This window comes from Mercenaria mercenaria, unplaced genomic scaffold, assembly GCF_021730395.1.
Source record: "Mercenaria mercenaria strain notata unplaced genomic scaffold, MADL_Memer_1 contig_954, whole genome shotgun sequence".
Classification (NCBI taxonomy): Eukaryota; Metazoa; Mollusca; class Bivalvia; order Venerida; family Veneridae; genus Mercenaria; species Mercenaria mercenaria.
Genome location: NW_026463873.1, coordinates 18,913 through 38,951, shown reverse-complemented (window position 1 = coordinate 38,951; position 20,039 = coordinate 18,913). Strand labels below are relative to the sequence as shown.

Genomic DNA, 20,039 nt, shown 5'->3' with positions numbered 1-20,039 from the left:
CGGATATATTTCGCGACTTTTAAGGGGGAAGTGCCCAAAAATTTTTCGATAATTCAAATTATGTATTCTTTTTTTACATAAAACATGAAAAAATGGTTCCCCTTGGACCTTTTTGCTAGAGTCGCGACTATTTCGGAATTTCAGAACCCCTGGATACAAAAGTTTAAAAATCTTTTCAATACCTACTATTTTAACCCTGCAATTACTATATTAAAAAATTTACAAAATTTTTTCAAAAAAGCTTTTACAAAATTTACAATATTGGCATATAAATAATTCCCAAAACAACGAAATTTAATTTAAATTTACGTCAAGCAACCGATTTAAAAAATCAACGTCAATATAGAAAAAATATTGCCGTGTTGGGGGCCCCTTTTTTTAAGGAACCTAGTGTAAATGTTTGAATGGAAATTTCCCGACTTACCCTGCGTTTCAAAAAAAACGCCAAAATCGACATAAAATATTTTTTTCATTTATCAAATGAAGTGTAAAATCAATTGCTTGAGCAAAAAGCAGGATGTTCACCTTTTAAGTATCCATTAATCTAATTTAAATATATGTGAATGCCCTTTTTCTATAATAACGCGCACTTTGAATCTGGGTCTGTTTTTAAAAAATTTAAAATAAAAAATGTATATAGATATCGGAAAAAAAATTTTGGATTCTTAATTTTATATCCAATTAAAATTAAGACTAGGGAAACGTTTTAAAAATTTCATATTATCTAATATTTTGCTTTTGATATACATAAGTCCTTTTATTGTATCCCTTTAAATGGTTTAAATTAAAAGGGAAAAAAATTTTTTTTTTTAAAAAAGGCTAAAAGCATTTTGTTTTTTTTTTTTTTAAAATCACTTTTTTTGACTTTTTTGGGATTATTTTAAAAACATAAAATGGGGTAATGGAAAAAAAAAAGACTTTAAAATTTCCACAAACCCTCCATGAAAGACTCAATCAAACCGAACCCCCGCAACATTTTCGTTTTTGTTTTGTTGAAGGGCCTATAATTCCGCTTTTCTCTATTTTAAAAATATACGTTATAGTAATTGAAAAGAAAAAAAAGCAGCAAAACCAAGCCTGCAACATTTTTGTTTTTGCTGGTTGAATGACCATGAAATTTTTCCCCTTTTTTTCTATTTTAAAAATATCAGGTTTTAGTAAATTTAATTTGGGAAAAAAATCCGCATAAATTTTGGGAGAAGCCTTTTATTAAAAAAAATTTTAAACTTATTTTAAAACCCTTAATTATGTGCTTACCTTTTAGTGCCCGTAGATCCATTTGGGCTAAGATTAAACAATATACCAAGTGTTTAATTTCTTTTTTAACCTGCCTGCTGGGAAGCAGACCCAAACCAATAACCATGGGAATTGGGGCCAGTGAAAAAGATAAGGCTGCAAAAGAAAAAAATAAACTTGTAATCAAAATAAAAACAACCCGGGAAAAAAATTTAAATTTAACCCAGTATCGGGTAATGAAGAATGGTTTTTTTTTCTCAGGCTTTTTTAACCCATGTAATGTAATGTAAGCATTTAACAGAATTTAACAGAATTCTTAAACAAGAATGTTTGGTAGAGCAGAAATTATGATAAATTTTACTAACCCGTCTTTTATACAATTTGTTAAAAAACCCCCACAAAGAAAAAAAATACATTGGGAAAAAAATAGGTAAGAGTTTGTATTTTCAAAACACTTTTACTTTAAAATGTTTTCTCTTTGCCATTAGGTCTTGAAAAAACTAACTTTTAAAATTTAAAATAAAATTTAAAAAAAACATTTTTTCCAAAAAAAAGAAAATTTCAATAAACAGTTTTTTATCATGAAATGTAAATGAGTACTGATTATGGTCTGTGAGGAAATTTATTATGGATATTTTAAAAAAGTAAAAATCTTTAGGTGAGTAAAATATTTCAAGAGGGCCATTATGGCCCCATTTTCGCTCACCTGTTTAATTTCACTTGAGGACAAAAGGTCCTCAAAAAAAAAAAAAAACTAAGTCCAAAGGACAGGAACAACAAAAAGGGAAAAAATTTAAACCCAAAAAAAAAAAAAAATCTTTTCAAAATAAAAGATATGTTAAAAAACACCTAAAAAATTTGGGGGTACCATCCATGGGTTTACCACAGAAAACTGGTCTAAAGTTTTCCCTACGGCCAAAAAATAAAAAAGGGTTTCAAAAAAAAAAGCAAATTTTTGTAACGTAAAAGGGGAAAAAATTTTAAAAAAAAAAATTGTAAGTGGACAAAAAAAGGGTCTGCCCCCAAAAAATCCCGTTTACATAAATGAAATTTTAGATCAGTATCTTCAGTAGTTTTTGGGATATAACAATTTTAATTTTAAATAAAGGGAGGTAATATGACATAAAATCAGTCCATAGTTATCTACCCTGATTGTCTCAGTCCAACTAATAACAATAATGAAATTTCAAATAAGTCCTGTAAGTACTTACTGATATAAATCCATTTTGATTCCAATCAGGGGAGGTAATCAGATATAAAATAACTCTGGAACCTATGATTGGATCTGATTTGTCATGGAATCCAAGATTTATTGTTGCTGAAAATATTTTGGAAGTTTGTATCAAATAAAATCATAAATGAAGTCTCTATATGGCTGCAAAAGCCAAAATAGCCAATTTTGGACCTTTAAGGGGCCATAACTCTGGAACCCAGTAAGGGATCTGGCGGGTTCAAGAAAGGAACCGAGATCTTATGGTGACACAAGTTTTGTGCAAGTTTGATTAAATTCAAATCATAAATGAAGCTGCTATTGTGCAGACAAGGTCAAAATAGCTAATTCTGACCCTTTCAGGGGCCATCACTCTGGAACCCATAATGGAATCTGGCCAGTTTAAGAAAGAAACCGAGATCTTATGGTGAAACAAGTAGTGTGCAAGTTTGGTTAAAATAAAATCATAAATGAAGCTGCTATTGTGCAGACAAGGTCAAAATAGCTAATTCTGGCCCTTTCAGGGGCCATAACTCTGGAACCCATAATGGAATCTGGCCATTTCAAGAAAGGAACCAAGACCATATGGTGATACAAGTTGTGTGCCAGTTTGGTAAAAACCAAATCATAAATAAAGCTGCTATTGTGCAGACAAGGTCAAAATAGCTAATTTTGGCCCTTTCAGGGGCCATAACTCTGGAACCCATAATGTGATCTGGCCAGTTCAAGAAAGGAACCGAGATCTTATGGTGATACAAGTTGTGTGCAAGTTTGATTAAAACAAAATCATAAATGAAACCACTATCGTGCAGACAAGAAATTGTTGAAGGACGGACGCACGCACGGACTGACGACAGACGACGGGTGATCACAAAAGCTCGTCTTGTCACTATGTGACAGGTGAGCTAATAAACGCAATGTTCATAAAATCTTATTACACTCACTGACAGTAACATTCACATACATACATCAAAGCAATACACACATGCCTGTATACATGAATGTATAAGATAACCAGAGATATTACTAAATATGCACAACAGAATAACTGTATTCTTTTGTTTTTCCATGATGGTAATTTTACATGATTTGCATGAAAAACATAAGGAATACAGTATCTACTAGTAAACTGACAAGGATATAGGCCAAGGCAATGTGTTACTGTCTATACATTTTATTGAATAAATGTAGCAGTATGCACAGTATTTGATATATTAAGTTTATACCACGCTTTGTTTCTTACAGGGTAAAATTATGGTGGCTGATTTCTGCCATTTCATGTTGTGGGGCAAAAACACAACATAAACCTAATTTGTTGAGTTTTCGTGTTGTTGTATCAGCAGGTTGAAAACAGAAAACATGACAAGAGGGCCATGAAGGCCCTGTATCGCTCACCTGACCTATTGACCTAAAGATCAACAAGATTAACATTCTGACCAAGTTTCATTAAGATATGGTCATAAATGTGGCCTCTAAAGTGTTAACTAGCTATTCCTTTGATTTGATCCCGTGACCTAGTTTTTGACCCGACATGACACAGATTCGAACTTGACCTAAAGATCATCAAGATTAACATTCTGACTAAGTTTCATGAAGATACAGTCATAAATGTGGCCTCTAGAGTGTTAACAACCTTTTCCTTTGATATGACCTAGTGACCTAGTTTTTGACCCCATCTAACCCAGATTTAAACTTGACCTAAAGATTATCAAGATTAACATTCTGACCAAGTTTCATTAAGATATGGTCATAAATGTGGCCTCTACAGTGTTAACTAGCTTTTCCTTTGATTTGACCTGGTGACCTAGTTTTTGACCTGACATGACCCAGATTCAAATTTATCCTAAAGATCATCAAGTTTAACATTCTGACTAAGTTTCCTGAAGATACAATCATAAATATGGCCTCTAGAGTGTTAACAAGCTTTTCCTTTGATTTGACCTGGTGACCTAGTTTTTGATCCCACCTAACCCAGATTTGAACTTGAGCTATAGATCATCAAGATTAACATTTTGACCAAGTTTCATTAAGATAAGGTCATAAATGTGGCCTCTACATTATAAACTAGCTTTTCCTTTGATTTGACCTGGTGACCTAGTTTTTTATCCTACATGACCCAGATTCAAATTGGACCTTAAGATCATCAATATTAACATTCTGACCAAGTTTCATGAAGATATAGTCATAAATGCGGCCTCTATGGTGTTAACAAGCTTTTCCTTTGATCTGACCTGGTGACCTAGTTTTTGACCCCAGATAACCCAATATCGAACACGTCCAAGATTTTATTAAGGGTAACATTCTGACCAAGTTTCATTAAGATCGGGCCAAAAATGTGACCTCTAGAGTGTTAACAAGCTTTTCCTTTGATTTGACCTGGTGACCTAGTTTTTGACCCTAGATGACCCAATATCAAACTCGTCCAAGATTATATTGAGGGTAACATTCTGATTAAGTTTCATTAAGATTGGGCCAAAATTGTGACCTCTAGAGTGTTAACAAGCTTTTCCTTTGATTTGATCCGGTGACCTAATTTTTGACCCCAGATGACCCAATATCGAACTTGTCCAAGATTTTATTGTGGGTAACATTCTGACCAAGTTTCATAAAGATTGGGCCAAAATTGTGACTTCTAGAGTGTTAACAAGCTTTTCCTTTGATTTGACCTGGTGACCTAGTTTTTGACCCCAGATGACCCAATATCGAACTCGTCCAAGATTTTATTGAGGGTAACATTCTGACCAAGTTTCATTAAGATTGGGCCAAAAATGTGACCTCTAGAGTGTTAACAGTCAAATTGTTGATGACGGACGGATGGCCGGACGACGACGGAGGACAGACACAGGGTGATCACTAAAGCTCACCTTTGAGCACTTTGTGCTCAGGTGAGCTAAAAAGTTGACATTTAGAGGGCACGGACATGACAACTTTATCAGTTGAGTTTTAGTGTTGGCGGGTATAAATATGTTGTGTTGGTCTCCTTTATTTGTTGTGTTTTCATGTCGGCGGGGTGAAAAGACGAAAACACAACAAATAAAGGGCGCCAATATGACATATTCATACCGTCAACACTAAAACTCAACAAATAAATCTGTCATGCAGGTAACCTCTAAACGTCATGCTTTCATGTACACTTTGTCGTGTTTTCATGTTGTCGCGTTTTCGTAGTGTCAATATGAAAAAGCGAAACTGTAGAAATCAGCCACCATATAAAGTGGTTATCTATTAATGTTTAAGTTTGCAAATGAAGCTGTAAAAGGACATTAATTCAGGGAAGAAATAAATTGTCCTACAGTCATCATGCAATATATATCAATATTATCAGAATCATTTTCACAAAAGTCATGTGGGAGGACAAATTAGGTAACAAGGTTGTAGTTGGTCTTAAGGGGACCTCTGCCACTGAGTAGTTAATGTCACTGACTTTGAATCACTTGTCCCTAACCGATGTGGGTTCAAGTCTAACTTGGGGCATTGAATTTTTCACGAGAGGAAACAAAACCAAAAAGACAAGCTCACCTAAGAAACACATCATAACAGAGTAAACGTGTTTCCCAGATAACCCATATTTGAACCTGCCCTAAGTTTCATCAAGGCAATCATTCTGACTAAATTTTATGAATATCCAGTGTAAAATGCAGCCCCTATTGCATACACAAGGCTTTTCTTTAATTTGACCGGGTGACCTAGGTTTTGACCCTAGATGACCAATTTTCGAACTTTGCCTATATTTCATCAAGCAATCAGTCTGACAATATTTCATGAAGATCAGTTGAAAAATGCAGCTAAAATCGCATAAACAATCGTTTTTTTTTTATTTGACCTAGTGACCTAATTTTTGATCCCAGAAGACCCATGTTCAAACTCCTGAAATTCATCAAGGCAATCATTCTGACTATGATTTCATCCAAACAAATATTCTGATCAAATTTCATGAAGATATGGTGTAAAATGCAGACCCTATTGTATACACAAGCTTTTTCTTTGATATGACCTAGTGACCTACTTTTTGACCCAGATAACCCATATTTGACATGATGATCAATTGAAAAATACAGCTTCTATCGCATACACAAGGTTTTGTCTTTGATTTGACCTAGTGACCTAGTTTTTGACCCCAGATAATCCATTTTCAAACTTGTCAATTCAAGCTATTGAACAAATGTATGATATTTACATTATATTTATATGTGTAGATGCGTATGTAATAAAAAGGTTATTATCTTTACATCAGGAAATATGCACTCGTTCTTCAGCAGAAGAATATTGCGCTTCTAGTCGCGCAATATTTCTACTGAAGAACTCATGCATATTTCCCGATACAAAGCTTATAAACTATAAATGTAGAATCATCAGAAAAACTCTTCTTTGAAACATTTAATTAAAAATACATCACAGCAAGTGTGACACTGGGTCACAAGTGAAACATTTCTCTAATATTTGGAATCATCAGTACAAGAGGGCCATGATGGCCCTATATCGCTCACCTGAGTTAAGTTGCTCACTTGAACAAATTTCTTTGCTAAAGCTTCAAAAACAAGAAAGTAGGTAAGTAGGTCATATTCATGGTCACTGAAAGTCAGTTCTAAGATTAGTGTATAAAACTGTACATATCATCCAAATTTCAAGGCTGTATCTTAAAAAACAAGCAAATTCGATGAATTGGTATCCCCCGCCGAAAGGGTTTGTGGTGAGGAATGGCAAAAAGATATATCCGGCAAAAAGTTAAGGATGTTAATAAGAAGCAAATAATTTCATTAGTCAAAATCAATTTAACAGAAAACAAATGTTTAATTAAAGAGTACACAATAAATGTATGATACTTTGATCCGGACTAAAGAATTTATTTTGAATGGGATATGCTTACTGTAATAAGCTTAGCTTTTAAAATTAAATGCAGTTAATTGAAATGTGAGCTTGAAGTTTAACTGGAATGAAATATTGTCTTTGAGTGGTTTGGCACCAGGTGTTGCTGTTTTACATGTACATTTGAACTTAAAAGATCAGATGTCCTTAAGAGAACACAGATAAGATATCTTGAACATGGCTGAGGGCAAGGTTTGTGCAGTCACAACTTAACATGTTGAAGGTTTGAACATTTAAAAAAAAAAAAAAAAGGATGGAAATATATATATCTATATATATTTATTTTTTTAGGGGGTGGGGATGCAGGGGAACGGGAGAGGAAACAAAATTTCTCATGCTGATTATAAATATTGATTGAAAATTAAAAATGAAAAAAAAAAAAGGTAAAAGGGTGAAGTTGGAGTGGGGGGGGGGGGGCAGAGGATGCATGATCAGTGGTGGGCATGACTGGGTGGAGAAGTGAGGTGGGGGAATAGTACAACTTGGAAGGTTTGAAAAAAATCTAAAATAAATGAAAAAAAAAAAAAAAAATTTGGGAGGGGGAGGGGGTGTGACCAAGGCAAGTGGGTGACCAGGTGTGGGTGCACAACTTTACATGTTTATAATAAATGTTCACAGAAAAGAATGAAAGAAATTTAATGAAATTCTGCCAAATGGTAAGTTTGTTATGTACAAATATGTGGATTTTTAGACAATTAAAGGGCAATAACTCTGAAGTTACAAAAAGAAATCTGTACAAAATTGTCTGTGCACAACCACATTATAGTGCTCTAAATTCTGTTAAAGTTTCATAGTTCTAGGTCAAATATATCAAAAGTTATGATGCAGAAATTGGCATATCTATAGATCTATAGTACCCTATATAGTTAACACTAGAAACTTCTAAGGGCCATAACTCTGGTGTTACTTGGGCAATCTGTCTGAAACTTGATGGGACCCATAACCTCATAGTGGTGAACATGTATATGAAGTTTGTTTGAAAAAAATCTAAAATAAGGAATGAATTTTTTTTTTTTTTTTTTTTTTTTGGGGGGGGGGGGGGGGGGGGGGGTGTGGGGGAGGGGGGGGGAGGTGTGTGATCAAGGTAAGGTGGGGACCAGGTGTGGGTACACAACTTTACGTGTTTACAATAAATGTTCATGGAAAAGAATGAAAGAAATTTAATGAAATTCTACCAAATGGTAAGTTTGTTATGTACAAATATGTGGATTTTTATACAATTAAAGGGCAATAACTCTTAATTTACAAATAAATCCAAATGAAATTGTGTGTACACAACCACATTATGGTGATCTAAATTCTGTTTAAGTTTCATAGTTCTAGGTCAAATATATCAAAAGTTATGATGCAGAAATTACCATATTTATAGTACCCTATATAGTTAACACTAGAAACTTCTAAGGGCCATAACTCTGGTGTTACTTGGGCAATCTGACTGAAACTTGACGGGCCGCAAGAACTCATTGTGGTGAACATGTATATGAAGTTTTAAATAAATATTCCCAACCATTTCCTAGATATGGCTCCGGACGGACGGACGGACGGACGGAAAGACGGAAGGACGGACGGAAAGATGGACGGAAGGACGGACGGACGGACAACGCCAAAACTATATCCCTCCGACTTTCGTCGGGGGATAACAAGAAAGTAGGTCAGTAGGTCAAGGTCATAGTCAGATGACCCTTATCATTTGGCGTCATCGGGTAATTATAATTAAACAGTCCAGGAAACATGATCTGATAATTTTTTAAGTATTTTTTTCCTATATAACTCATATATCAAGTGACCCCTGGGGCGGGGCCTCTTTTCACCCCAGGGGCATAATTCAAACAAGAGGGAAGTCAGTGGGTCACATTCATGGTCAATGAAATTTAGTTTTAAGATTTGTGTGCAAAACTTTGTAAGTCATCAATATTTCAAGGCTGTATCTTAAAAAACAAGAAAGTAGGTCAGTAGGTCAAGGTCACAATCAAGTGACACCATATTACTTGGGGTCATCAGGTAATTATAATCAAATAGTCTTGGAAATAAGATCAGATGATTTTTTAAGTATTTTTCCTATATAACTCACATAATAACTAAGTGACCCCAGGGCGGGGCCTCTTTTAACCCCAGGGGCATAATCTGAACAATTTTGATAGAGGACCACTAGACAATGCATCATACCAAATATCAAAAGCCTAGGCCATATGGCTTCTGACAAGAAGATTTTTAAAGCTTTTTCCTATATAAGTCTATATGAAACTTGGGACCCCCAAGGCAGGGCCTCTTTTCACCCCAGGGGTACAATTTGAACAATTTTGGTTGAGGACCATAAGACAATGCTACAAAACAAATATCAAAGGTCTAAGAGTTGTGGTTTCAGACAAGAAGATTTTTAAACTTTTTTCCCTATATAAGTCTATGTAAAACTTGGGACCCCCAGGGCGGGGCTATATTTGACCCTAGGGGGATAATTTGAACAATCTTGGTAGAGGACCATTAGATGATGTTACACACCAAATATCAAAGCCCTAGGCCATGTGGTTTTGTACAAGAAGATTTTCAAAGTTTTCCCTATATAACTCTATATAAACCATGTGACCCCCGGGGCGGGGCCATATTTGACCCTAGGGGGATAATTTGAACAATCTTGGTAGAGGACCATTAGATGATGCTACATACCAAATATCAAAGCCCTAGGCCATGTGGTTTTGTACAAGAAGATTTTCAAAGTTTTCCCAATATAAGTCTATATAAACCATGTGACCCCCGGGGCGGGGCCATATTTGACCCTAGGGGGATAATTTGAACAATTTTGGTAGAGGACCACTAGATGGTGCTACAAACCAGATATCAAAGCCCTAGGCCCTGTGGATTTGGACAAGAAGATTTTTAAACTTTTTCCTTTCGGTTGCCATGGCAACCAGAGTTCTGCATGGAATTCAATTCTTTGAACAATTTTGAAAGGGGGCCACCCAAGGATCATTCCTGCGAAGTTTTGTGTAATTCTGCCCAGTGGTTTTCAAGAAGAAGAATTTTTTAGGAAATATTGACGGACGGACGTCGCAGGACGCACGACGGACGCCGGACATTGAGCGGTCACAATAGCTCACCATGAGCCTTTGGCTCAGGTGAGCTAAAAACAGTTCATTGAAACAGTTAATCACCTGTATATTATTTCAATACATGTAAACAATAGCAAATGTGACATATTTCACTTACACACATAAACGTCACTGAAATTGTTTACTATACCAACCTATCAATGAACAACAACAAGTGTAACATTCAGTCACAACTAAATATTTTCCCTACATTCCAGTCATCAGTGAAACAGCTTATAATCAGTAATTAACGAAAGCAAGTGTAATACATTTCACTAACATACAAAATCATCACTTTAATACTTTGAATCAATTAAGAAATCTGTGAAATAGTTTATCACCTGATGAAACTGTTCATAGAAATAGTTCATCACCAGTTTATCACTTCAAAAAGAGTAGCATATGCTATTAACATACAAAGTCACGAGTGAAACACTTCACTGAAACACAGAATCACTAGAAAATGCACCAGCAATCCTAAACTCGTCTTCTTCAATAGAACAAAACAACCTTTGTGGTAAATGTTTGGAGTATGGAGCTGGCCTCGGTACATATGTCCTTAAAATATATTCCCTTGCTGAAGGTCTGGGGAAATTCGGAACAGAACTATTAAGTCTAACGTCATCGTCATCTTCCATTTTGGTCTCAGTGTCTTCTTCATCCAGTATCATATAGGACGCCTGGAAATAAAACAGCAATATGATACTAGAGTGTATATTTGAAATGTCTACAAGAAAGTAAAACACCTATTGCTCCAGGTTGTAAAGGTACAAGCAAAATGCTCGAGTTATCCTAGATCTATACAGTGAGCTCACAACTTGACTACCCCTATAGGGCCTCAGTCAAACAGCAGGAAGTCAATATATGTGATTAACTGTTAAGACAGAACAGAAGCTACAACTAGAGTTATAAAGGGGCTCAAGCAGTAAAATCATAGAAACTATGAGAAAAAAATGCAAGTGGACTAAATGAATTGCTCAAGTAAGCCAAGATGATCCAGCAAGTGGTCTCATTGTAGAAAATGTTTGTTTGTTCCAGTGTGCAGATATAAATATCTCCCACCAAGTGAACACCATGCACATGCAATTTTCACCAGTGGCATAACTATAAGTGAAAAGGCATGATCTGGGGTTCAGAAGGAAAAGATATTTTTTTATCTGAAATGGAAAATAAATTTTCTCAATATATCAACTATTTAAACAGAATTTACCAAAGCAATTACCCTGTGTTCACCGAGTTCTAAAAACATGTTAGCTTTTTACTGGAACTATTGCTAAAGTCTGGTAGTGTTACTAACTTATTTTAATGAAAATATGAATTTAATAAACATTTTCTGTCTAAGGAATAATATGGATATAGGCACTTCCGTATTAAATTTGTAAAAAATTTCCATTGACAAATTCATATTTTGCCAAAATTCATAAAATATGCAAGTTTATAAATTATTATTAATTTATTACCTCCCTTTTGTGCAATTAAGATAAAATACAAGGAACTGCGTTCAATAAACGCTTGATGCCCCCGGTGGCATCCTTGTCGATACAAAGCAACCTAAGTCCAAAACGAGGTCAAGTTCAAGGTCAAGGTCAAACTGAGGTCAGGTGATGTCTGAAGATGAGGAATGGTCACAGGTTACATCTGCATTAGTATCAAGTCATTCTAGTAAGGGGTATTGATGCTAGACGAAACGGTCCCATTTGGTTAACCTGGTATGGATGGACGGACAGGACAATCACTATATGCCTCCCACATCAGTAGATGCTGGTGGCATAAAAATAGATGAATGCCAAAGCTTCATGGTGTTTTAAAACTTGGCTATTGTTTCAGGTACTTAAAATATCCCAATACCAGTATTTACCAAATGCAAATATAAGCTAGATGCCCACAGGCAACATATCAAGCCCGCCAGCTGTCAAAAGGACTGGGGATGCAACAAGAGCCATTACAGGAGACAGCACACTCAACTATTTCAATGCTGGATAGTGAAACTGGACATATCTGAGGACGTTAAAGCTGTCACTTGAGTGTTTAATGACTCAAATGGTGGATGAAAGTATATAGCACAATAGCTTGAGTCTGTGTCAAAAATATTAAGTAATAAGAGAGGTAAAGATAAAGTTAATCAAAACACTATGTATATAAGTATAATTCTAAGCAAAAAGGGGGCATAATTCATAAATTATCAGTGCAAGAGTTATGCACTTTGTTCATATCATGCGGGTGATGATGTGGAATTTCAAGTTCAATCAAATTCATTTCATAATAATTGAGATATAGTGAAAATGCATAAAAATTAACCTTAAATTCCATGTAAAAGGGGCATAAATCATGAAAGCTTGGCACCTTGTGTCATATGATGTGGGTGATAAAGTGGAACAACTATTTTAAGTTTGAATCAAATCCATTTAGTAATAATTGAGATACAGTGGAAGTGTATCAAAACTGAACCTGAAATTCTAAGTAAAAAGGTGTGTGTGTTGGAAGGGGAGGGGTAATTCATGAAATATTGGTACAAGAGTTATGGCCCTTGTGTCATATGATGTGAGTGATGACATTGAACAACTGTTTTAAGTTTGAATTAAATCCATTTAGTAATAACTAAGATAGAGTGAAAGTGCATGAAAACTTTAACCTGAAAAGAAAAAAGGGGGACAATTCATTAAAAATTGGTGTAAGAGTTATGGCCCTTGTGTCATATTATGTTGGCGGTGATGAAGAATAATTATTTAAAGTTTGAAGTAATTACGGAGACAAAAAGAAACAAGAGGACCATGATGGTCCTGAGTCGCTCACCTGTCTCCACATGACCCAATTTTCATGAAGATCCATTGAAAAATATGGCTTCTAGAGAGATCACAAGGTTTTTCTATTTTTTTTAGTTTTTGAAGGCATATAACCCAGTTTTGAACTTGACCTAGATATTATCAAGGTGAACATTCTCACCAATTTTCATGAAGATCTCATGAAGAGTACGGCCTCTAGAGAGGTCACAAGGTTATTCTATTTTTATACCTACTGACCTAGTTTTGACCACACATGACCCAGTTTCAAACTTTATCTAGATATCATCAAGGTGAACATTCAGCCAAATTTTCATGAAGATCCATTGAAAAATACGGCCTCTAGAGTGGTCAGAAGGTTTTTCTATTTTTAGATCTACTGACCTAGATTTTGACCGTAGTTGACCCAGTTGAAAACTTGGCCTAGATATCATCAAGATGAATATTCAGACCAACTTTCATACAGTTCCCATGAAAAATATGGCCTCTAGAGAGGTCACAAGGCTTTTTTATTATTTGACCTACTGACCTAGTTTTTGACGGTATGTGACCCAGTTTCGAACTTGATCTAGATATCACCAAGATGAACATTCTGACCAATTTTCATGAAGATCCATTGAAAAATATGGCTTCTAGAGAGATCACAAGGTTTTTCTATTATTTGACCTAATGACCTAGTTTTTGAAGGCACACAATCCAGTTTTGAACTTGACCTAGATATTATCAAGGTGAACATTCTCACCAATTTTCATGAAGATCTCATGAAGAGTATGGCCTCTAGAGAGGTCACAAGGTTTTTCTACTTTTATACCTACTGACCTAGTTCTGACCACACGCGACCCAGTTTCAAACTTTATCTAGATATCATCAAGGTGAACATTCAGACAAATTTTCATGAAGATCCATTGAAAAATATGGCCTCTAGAGTGGTCAAAAGGTTTTTCTATTTTTAGATCTACTGACTTAGTTTTTGACCGCAGTTGATCCAGTTGCAAACCTGACCTAGATATCATCAAGATGAATATTCAGACCAACTTTCAATCAGATCTCATGAAAAATATGGCCTATAGAGAGGTCACAAGTTTTTTTTAATTATTTGACCTACTGACCTAGTTTTTGATGGCACGTGACCCAGTTTCGAATTTGACCTAGATATCATCAAGGTGAACATTTTGACCAATTTTCATGAAGATCCACTGAAAAGTATGGCCTCTAGAGAGGTCTCAAGGTTTTTCTATTTTTAGACCTACTGACCTAGTTTTTGACCGCAGTTGACCCAGTTTCGAACCTGACCTAGATATCATCAAGGTGAACATTCAGACCAACTTTCATACAGATCCCATGAAAAATATGGCCTCTAGAGAGGTCACAAGGTTTTTCTATTATTTGACCTACTGACCTAGTTTTTGAAGGCACGTGACCCAATTTCGAACTTGACCTAGATAACATCAAGGTGAACATTCTGACTAATTTGCATGAAGATCCATTGAAAAGTATGGCCTCTAGAGAGGTCACAGGTTTTTCTATTTTTAGACCTACTGACCTAGTTTTTGACCGCAGTTGCCCCAGTTTCGAACTTGACCTAGATATCATTAAGATGAACATTCAAACCAACTTTCATACAGATCCCATGAAAAATATGGCCTCTAGAGAGGTCACAAGGTTTTTCTATTATTTGACCTAATGACCTAGTTTTTGAAGGCACGTGACCCAGTTTCGATCTTGATCTAGATATCATCAAGGTAAATATTCTGACCAATTTTCATGAAGATCCATTGAAAAGTATGACCTCTAGAGAGGTCACAAGGTTTTTCTATTTTTAGGTTACTGACCTATTTTTTGACCGCACGTGACCCAGTTTCGAACTTGACCTAGATATCATCAAGATGAACATTCTGACCAACTTTCATAAAGATCCCATGAAGAATGTGACCTCTAGAGTGGTCACAAGCAAAAGTTTACGGACGCACGCACGGACGACGGACGTCACGCGATCACAAAAGCTCACCTTGTCACTTTGTGACAGGTGAGCTAAAAAGAGAAAGCGTAAAAAAACTTTATAAACCAAGGTAGGAATACAGAAAGACGCCGACGTAAGGGTGAGTAGGCTAGCTCTCCATTTACTAGGTTGCACTACAGAAAAGTGGTCTTGATTTTTCCCTACAACCAGTAACAAAAGTTACAATATAAGCCTTTTATAGTAACAACAAAGGGAAGTAATTCTAGGTTTTTGCGCATGACACTCTTGTCTCATGATGGTGAGAAGCTGTGCCAAGTTATATTTAAATCCCTCCATGCATGAAAAAGAAATGCTTCGGACAAAGTCATTCTTGTATCTGACATTCGACCTCTATGTGTGACCTTGACCTTAGACCTTGCGCATGACACTGTCTCATAATGGTGCATATTCAAGCCAAGTTACATCAAAACCCCACCATGCATCAAGAAGAAATGCTCTGGAAAAACTCATTCTTCAATTTGACCTTTGACCTCCAACTGTGACCTTGACCTTTGAGATAGGAACATTAAATCTGCCTATGACACCTCATGAAGTTAACATTCAAGCCAAATATAAACAAAATTACTCCATGCATGTCAAAGATATGGTCTAGACAAAATCAGACATCCGCATGCCCATAGGCCCATGGATGGACTCACTCCTCACATACACCTAACTGCCAAAAGTGACGACTAAGTCGAGCTCACCGCAAGCGGGCTCGACAAAAAACTAGAAATTACATTAAAATCTAAAAATGTACTCAACTTTTTAAATATTTACAAGTTAAAGGGAGGTAATTACAAAATTTTACAAAAAGTAATAAAATATACATTTCAAGTATGGATCTAACTACTAAATGGGTATTTTTGTTTCTTGAATAAATCTCTAACAGTATATTGTGAGAACAGAAATGTGTCATAATTCAAATGTCACTGACCACCTTTCAGGCATCCCATTTTTCAAACGAGCATAGAATATCATTTGAGTGGGTTGTTTTTGAGCATCACAGGTACATATCAAAATCCTACATTTTTGTAAGCTTTCCTTTTTCTGCACTGTTTTTCAACAGTATGTCAATTGTATAATGGTGGGAATCATTCTCCACAAGTGACAACCAACTTCTCCTGATGAATCAGATGGAGGACACATGACTCAAGACATGACTCAAAACTAAATATTCATGGAGAACGAATGTCTTGCTCAGCCATTACTGGTGAACTCAAGACCCAAAATCCATAGACCTGCACTCTCCTTACATAGCTAAGTGTGCAGGCAACATATACAGGTACTTCTAAAATTATAACATATTAAATCTTAACAACTCCATTACAACTGTATTACCCTCTGTGCAGCCTGGAACAATTTACTGATGACGTTCCCTGCCGGACCCATTGGCCCGCCTCTCACCGGAACCTCAGAGTTCTGTAGAATTGTCGCCACAAAATGTTCAAGCTCCTGTCTGGCATCAGGTCTCTCAAGCAGATCAAATGTAAACTTGGACTGCAGCGAGAGATTTCGTGCTATGATGATTTCTGCCTGCATTATTATTCTGATTAATTCCTGAAAAAGAAGGACAGGTTTAAGGTAGCGGAGCTGTGATGACAATCTGCAAAATAGAGCCGCGCCATAAGAAAACCAACATAGTGGCTTTGTGACCAGCATGGATCCAGACCAGCCCTCGCATCCGCGCAGTCTGGTCAGGATCCATGCTGTTCGCTTTCAAAGCCTATTGCAGTAAGAGAAACCATTAGCGAACAGCATGGATCCTGACCAGACTGTGTGGATGCGCAGACTGGTCTGTATCCATGCTGGACGCAAAGCCACTATGTTGGTTTTCTCATGGCATGTCTCATATGTATTCTCTGAATTCAGCATTCTAAACCTCTTATGGAAAGCCATGACATTGTGTATGTTAAGCTATATTTACATCGGCAGAATGTGAAATCCTTATACATTATCAATAAAAAATGTCTCATAACACTTGTCCAAAAATTTTTATCCAGTTGATTACTACATGTACATCTACAGATTCAGGTTTCATAAGTATATATTGACCATGTCAAGCTAAATGTTTGAAAATAATATTGACACTTCAAAACAACTTTTTCTTTTAAATCATTTGCCAGACAATATATTGTCCATACTGATTTACATGTATTTATAAAAGAAAATATCTTAATATATATATATATATTTGAACCTTCTAAAACAGCCAGCATGGTTGCTATATATTTAATAGATATTATATCAATCAATGAAAAAATATCATTATAGAAATAAACTAAATTGAACAAGAGCTGTCTCCATAGGATGACACATGCCCTCGGTGGCAATTTGAATGAATAGTTATGGCCGATGTTAGAGTTTAGGACCTTTGACCTATGGAGCTGGGTCTTGCGCGCGACACGTCATCTTACTGTGTCACACATTCATGCATAGTTATTTTAAAATCCATGCATGAATGACAAAGATATGGACCGGACACGCCCATCAATGCACTATCATGAAAAATGACCTTTAATGTCTAAGTGTGACCTTGACCTTTGAGCTACAGACCTGGGTCTTGCGCGCGACACGTCGTCTTACTGTGGTACACATTCATGCCAAGTTATTTGAAAATCCATCCATTGATGACAAAGATATGGACCGGACACGCCCATCAATGCACTATCCTTTAACGTCTAAGTGTGACCTTGACCTCTGAACTACGGACCTGGGTCTTGCGCACGACACGTCGTCTTACTGTGGTACACATTCATGCCAAGTTATTTGAAAATCCATCCATCGATGACAAAGATATGGACCGGACACGCCCATCAATGCACTATCCTTTAATGTCTAATTGTGACCTTGACCTTTGAACTACGGACCTGGGTCTTGCGCACGACACGTCGTCTTACTGTGGTACACATTCATGCCAAGTTATTTGAAAATCCATCCATTGATGACAAAGATATGGACCGGACACGCCCATCAATGCACTATCCTTTAATGTCTAATTGTGACCTTGACCTTTGAACTACGGACCTGGGTCTTGCGCACGACACGTCGTCTTACTGTGGTACACATTCATGCCAAGTTATTTGAAAATCCATCCATCGATGACAAAGATATGGACCGGACACGCCCATTAATGCACTATCCTTTAATGTCTAATTGTGACCTTGACCTTTGAGCTACGGACCTGGGTCTTGCGCACGACACGTCGTCTTACTGTGGTACACATTCATGCCAAGTTATTTGAAAATCCATCCATCGATGACAAAGATATGGACCGGACACGCCCATTAATGCACTATCCTTTAATGTCTAATTGTGACCTTGACCTTTCAGCTACAGACCTGGGACACGAAAATTGCAGACAGACCGACAGACGGTTCAAAAACTATATGCCTCCCTTCGGGGGCATAAAAACTAATGTTGGAAATTTAAATGTTAAAATCTAGCATAAAAAGGAAATACTACACTTAATATATGTAATTAAATTTGTCCCGTTTTTAAAATGTTTAATGTATCTAATATAGTTAATGTCTTACCTCATATCTTTTAGCATCTTGTTGTGGTGACCTGGTCACTTGAGAAGCTTTCAGACAGGCCTGTTCTATCACCTGTTTCAATACAGGTATCTTGGGGTTATCTGAAAGAAATACATGCAATATACCAATCATATCTTCCCACAGATGGAAACTAGCTAAACTAATAGAAAGTTACCTAAACTAAAATAAACAAGAGCTGTCTGTTTACAGCGTGCTCGACTATTCAAAGCATTGATAGAAGTATAGGGTCAAAATATTACCCGAGATTTTCAGACAAAAGAAAAGGAACAGATAAGACAAACAATGTACCTGCACTTTCAGATTTGGATAAGTCTTGCACTATATGGCAATGTGTGACCATGTTGGTTCAAAGTTTCAAAGCCATATATCAAACAGTTATCAGATAAAATATTGAATGGTATGTCAAACCTAACTAATTTCTATGCCCAAAAAAAGGGTCATAACTGAGCTAAAGTCCTTATCCTAGGTAAGTAGACTATGAAGATAAGCAAGTGGTCAAAGTTTCAAAGCCATATGACAAACAGGTTAGGCAAAATACAGACTGGTGTGAAAAACTTAACTGATTTCCAAGTTCAAAAAGGGCCATAATTTAGCCAAAATAGTTGACAGAGTTATGTACTCTTACCTACAGATGGGAATCGTGATGATAAACAAGTGTTAAAAGTTTCAAAGCCAAATAGCTTTGAAAAAATGTTGACTTGACAATGTATGAAAATTGAACCAATTTCCAAGTCCAAAAAAGGGCCATAATTCAGCCAAAATAGTTGACAGTGTTATGTACTCTTGCCTACAGATGGAAATCATGATGATAAAGAAGTGTTCAAAGTTTCAAAGCCACATGTCAAATAGTTTTGACAAAACATGGACTTGTATGAAAACTGAACCAATTTCCAAGTCCATAAAGGGCCATAATTCAAAATAGTTGACAGAGTTATGTATTCTTGCCTACAGATAGAGACTGTTATAATAAACAAGCGATAAAAGTTTCAAAGCCATATGTCAAACACTACACAAAATGTGAACTGGTACGAAAAACTTAACCAAGATTTCTAAGTTAAAAGGGGCCATAATTCAGCCAAAATCCTTGATGAAGTTATGTACTCTTGCCTAAAACTGGACATGGTGATGGTTAACAATTGCTGAAAGTTTCAAAGCTTTATCTTAAAAGACTTTGTCAGAAAGTGGACTGGTACGAAAAACTTAACCAAGGTGTGACGCAGACCCCGTGGTGAGTAGGATAGCTCTACTTATTCTTCGAAGAGTCGAGTTAAAAATATCAGTATAACATAACTGATATACTTCAAT

General features: G+C 36.1%; 1 protein-coding gene across 1 annotated transcript in view; it reads right to left on the bottom strand.

Moving 5' to 3' along the window:
- Window positions 1-6,808: 6,808 nt before the first annotated feature.
- Window positions 6,809-20,039, bottom strand: part of LOC128555024 (rab3 GTPase-activating protein catalytic subunit-like) — a gene marked incomplete at its 5' end in the record, with an annotated part of 30,870 nt that continues 17,639 nt past the window's right edge. The window contains 3 exon segments of the mRNA XM_053536376.1: window positions 6,809-11,078; window positions 16,519-16,737; window positions 18,714-18,814. Of these exon segments, the coding sequence (XP_053392351.1) occupies window positions 10,836-11,078; window positions 16,519-16,737; window positions 18,714-18,814 (563 nt within the window).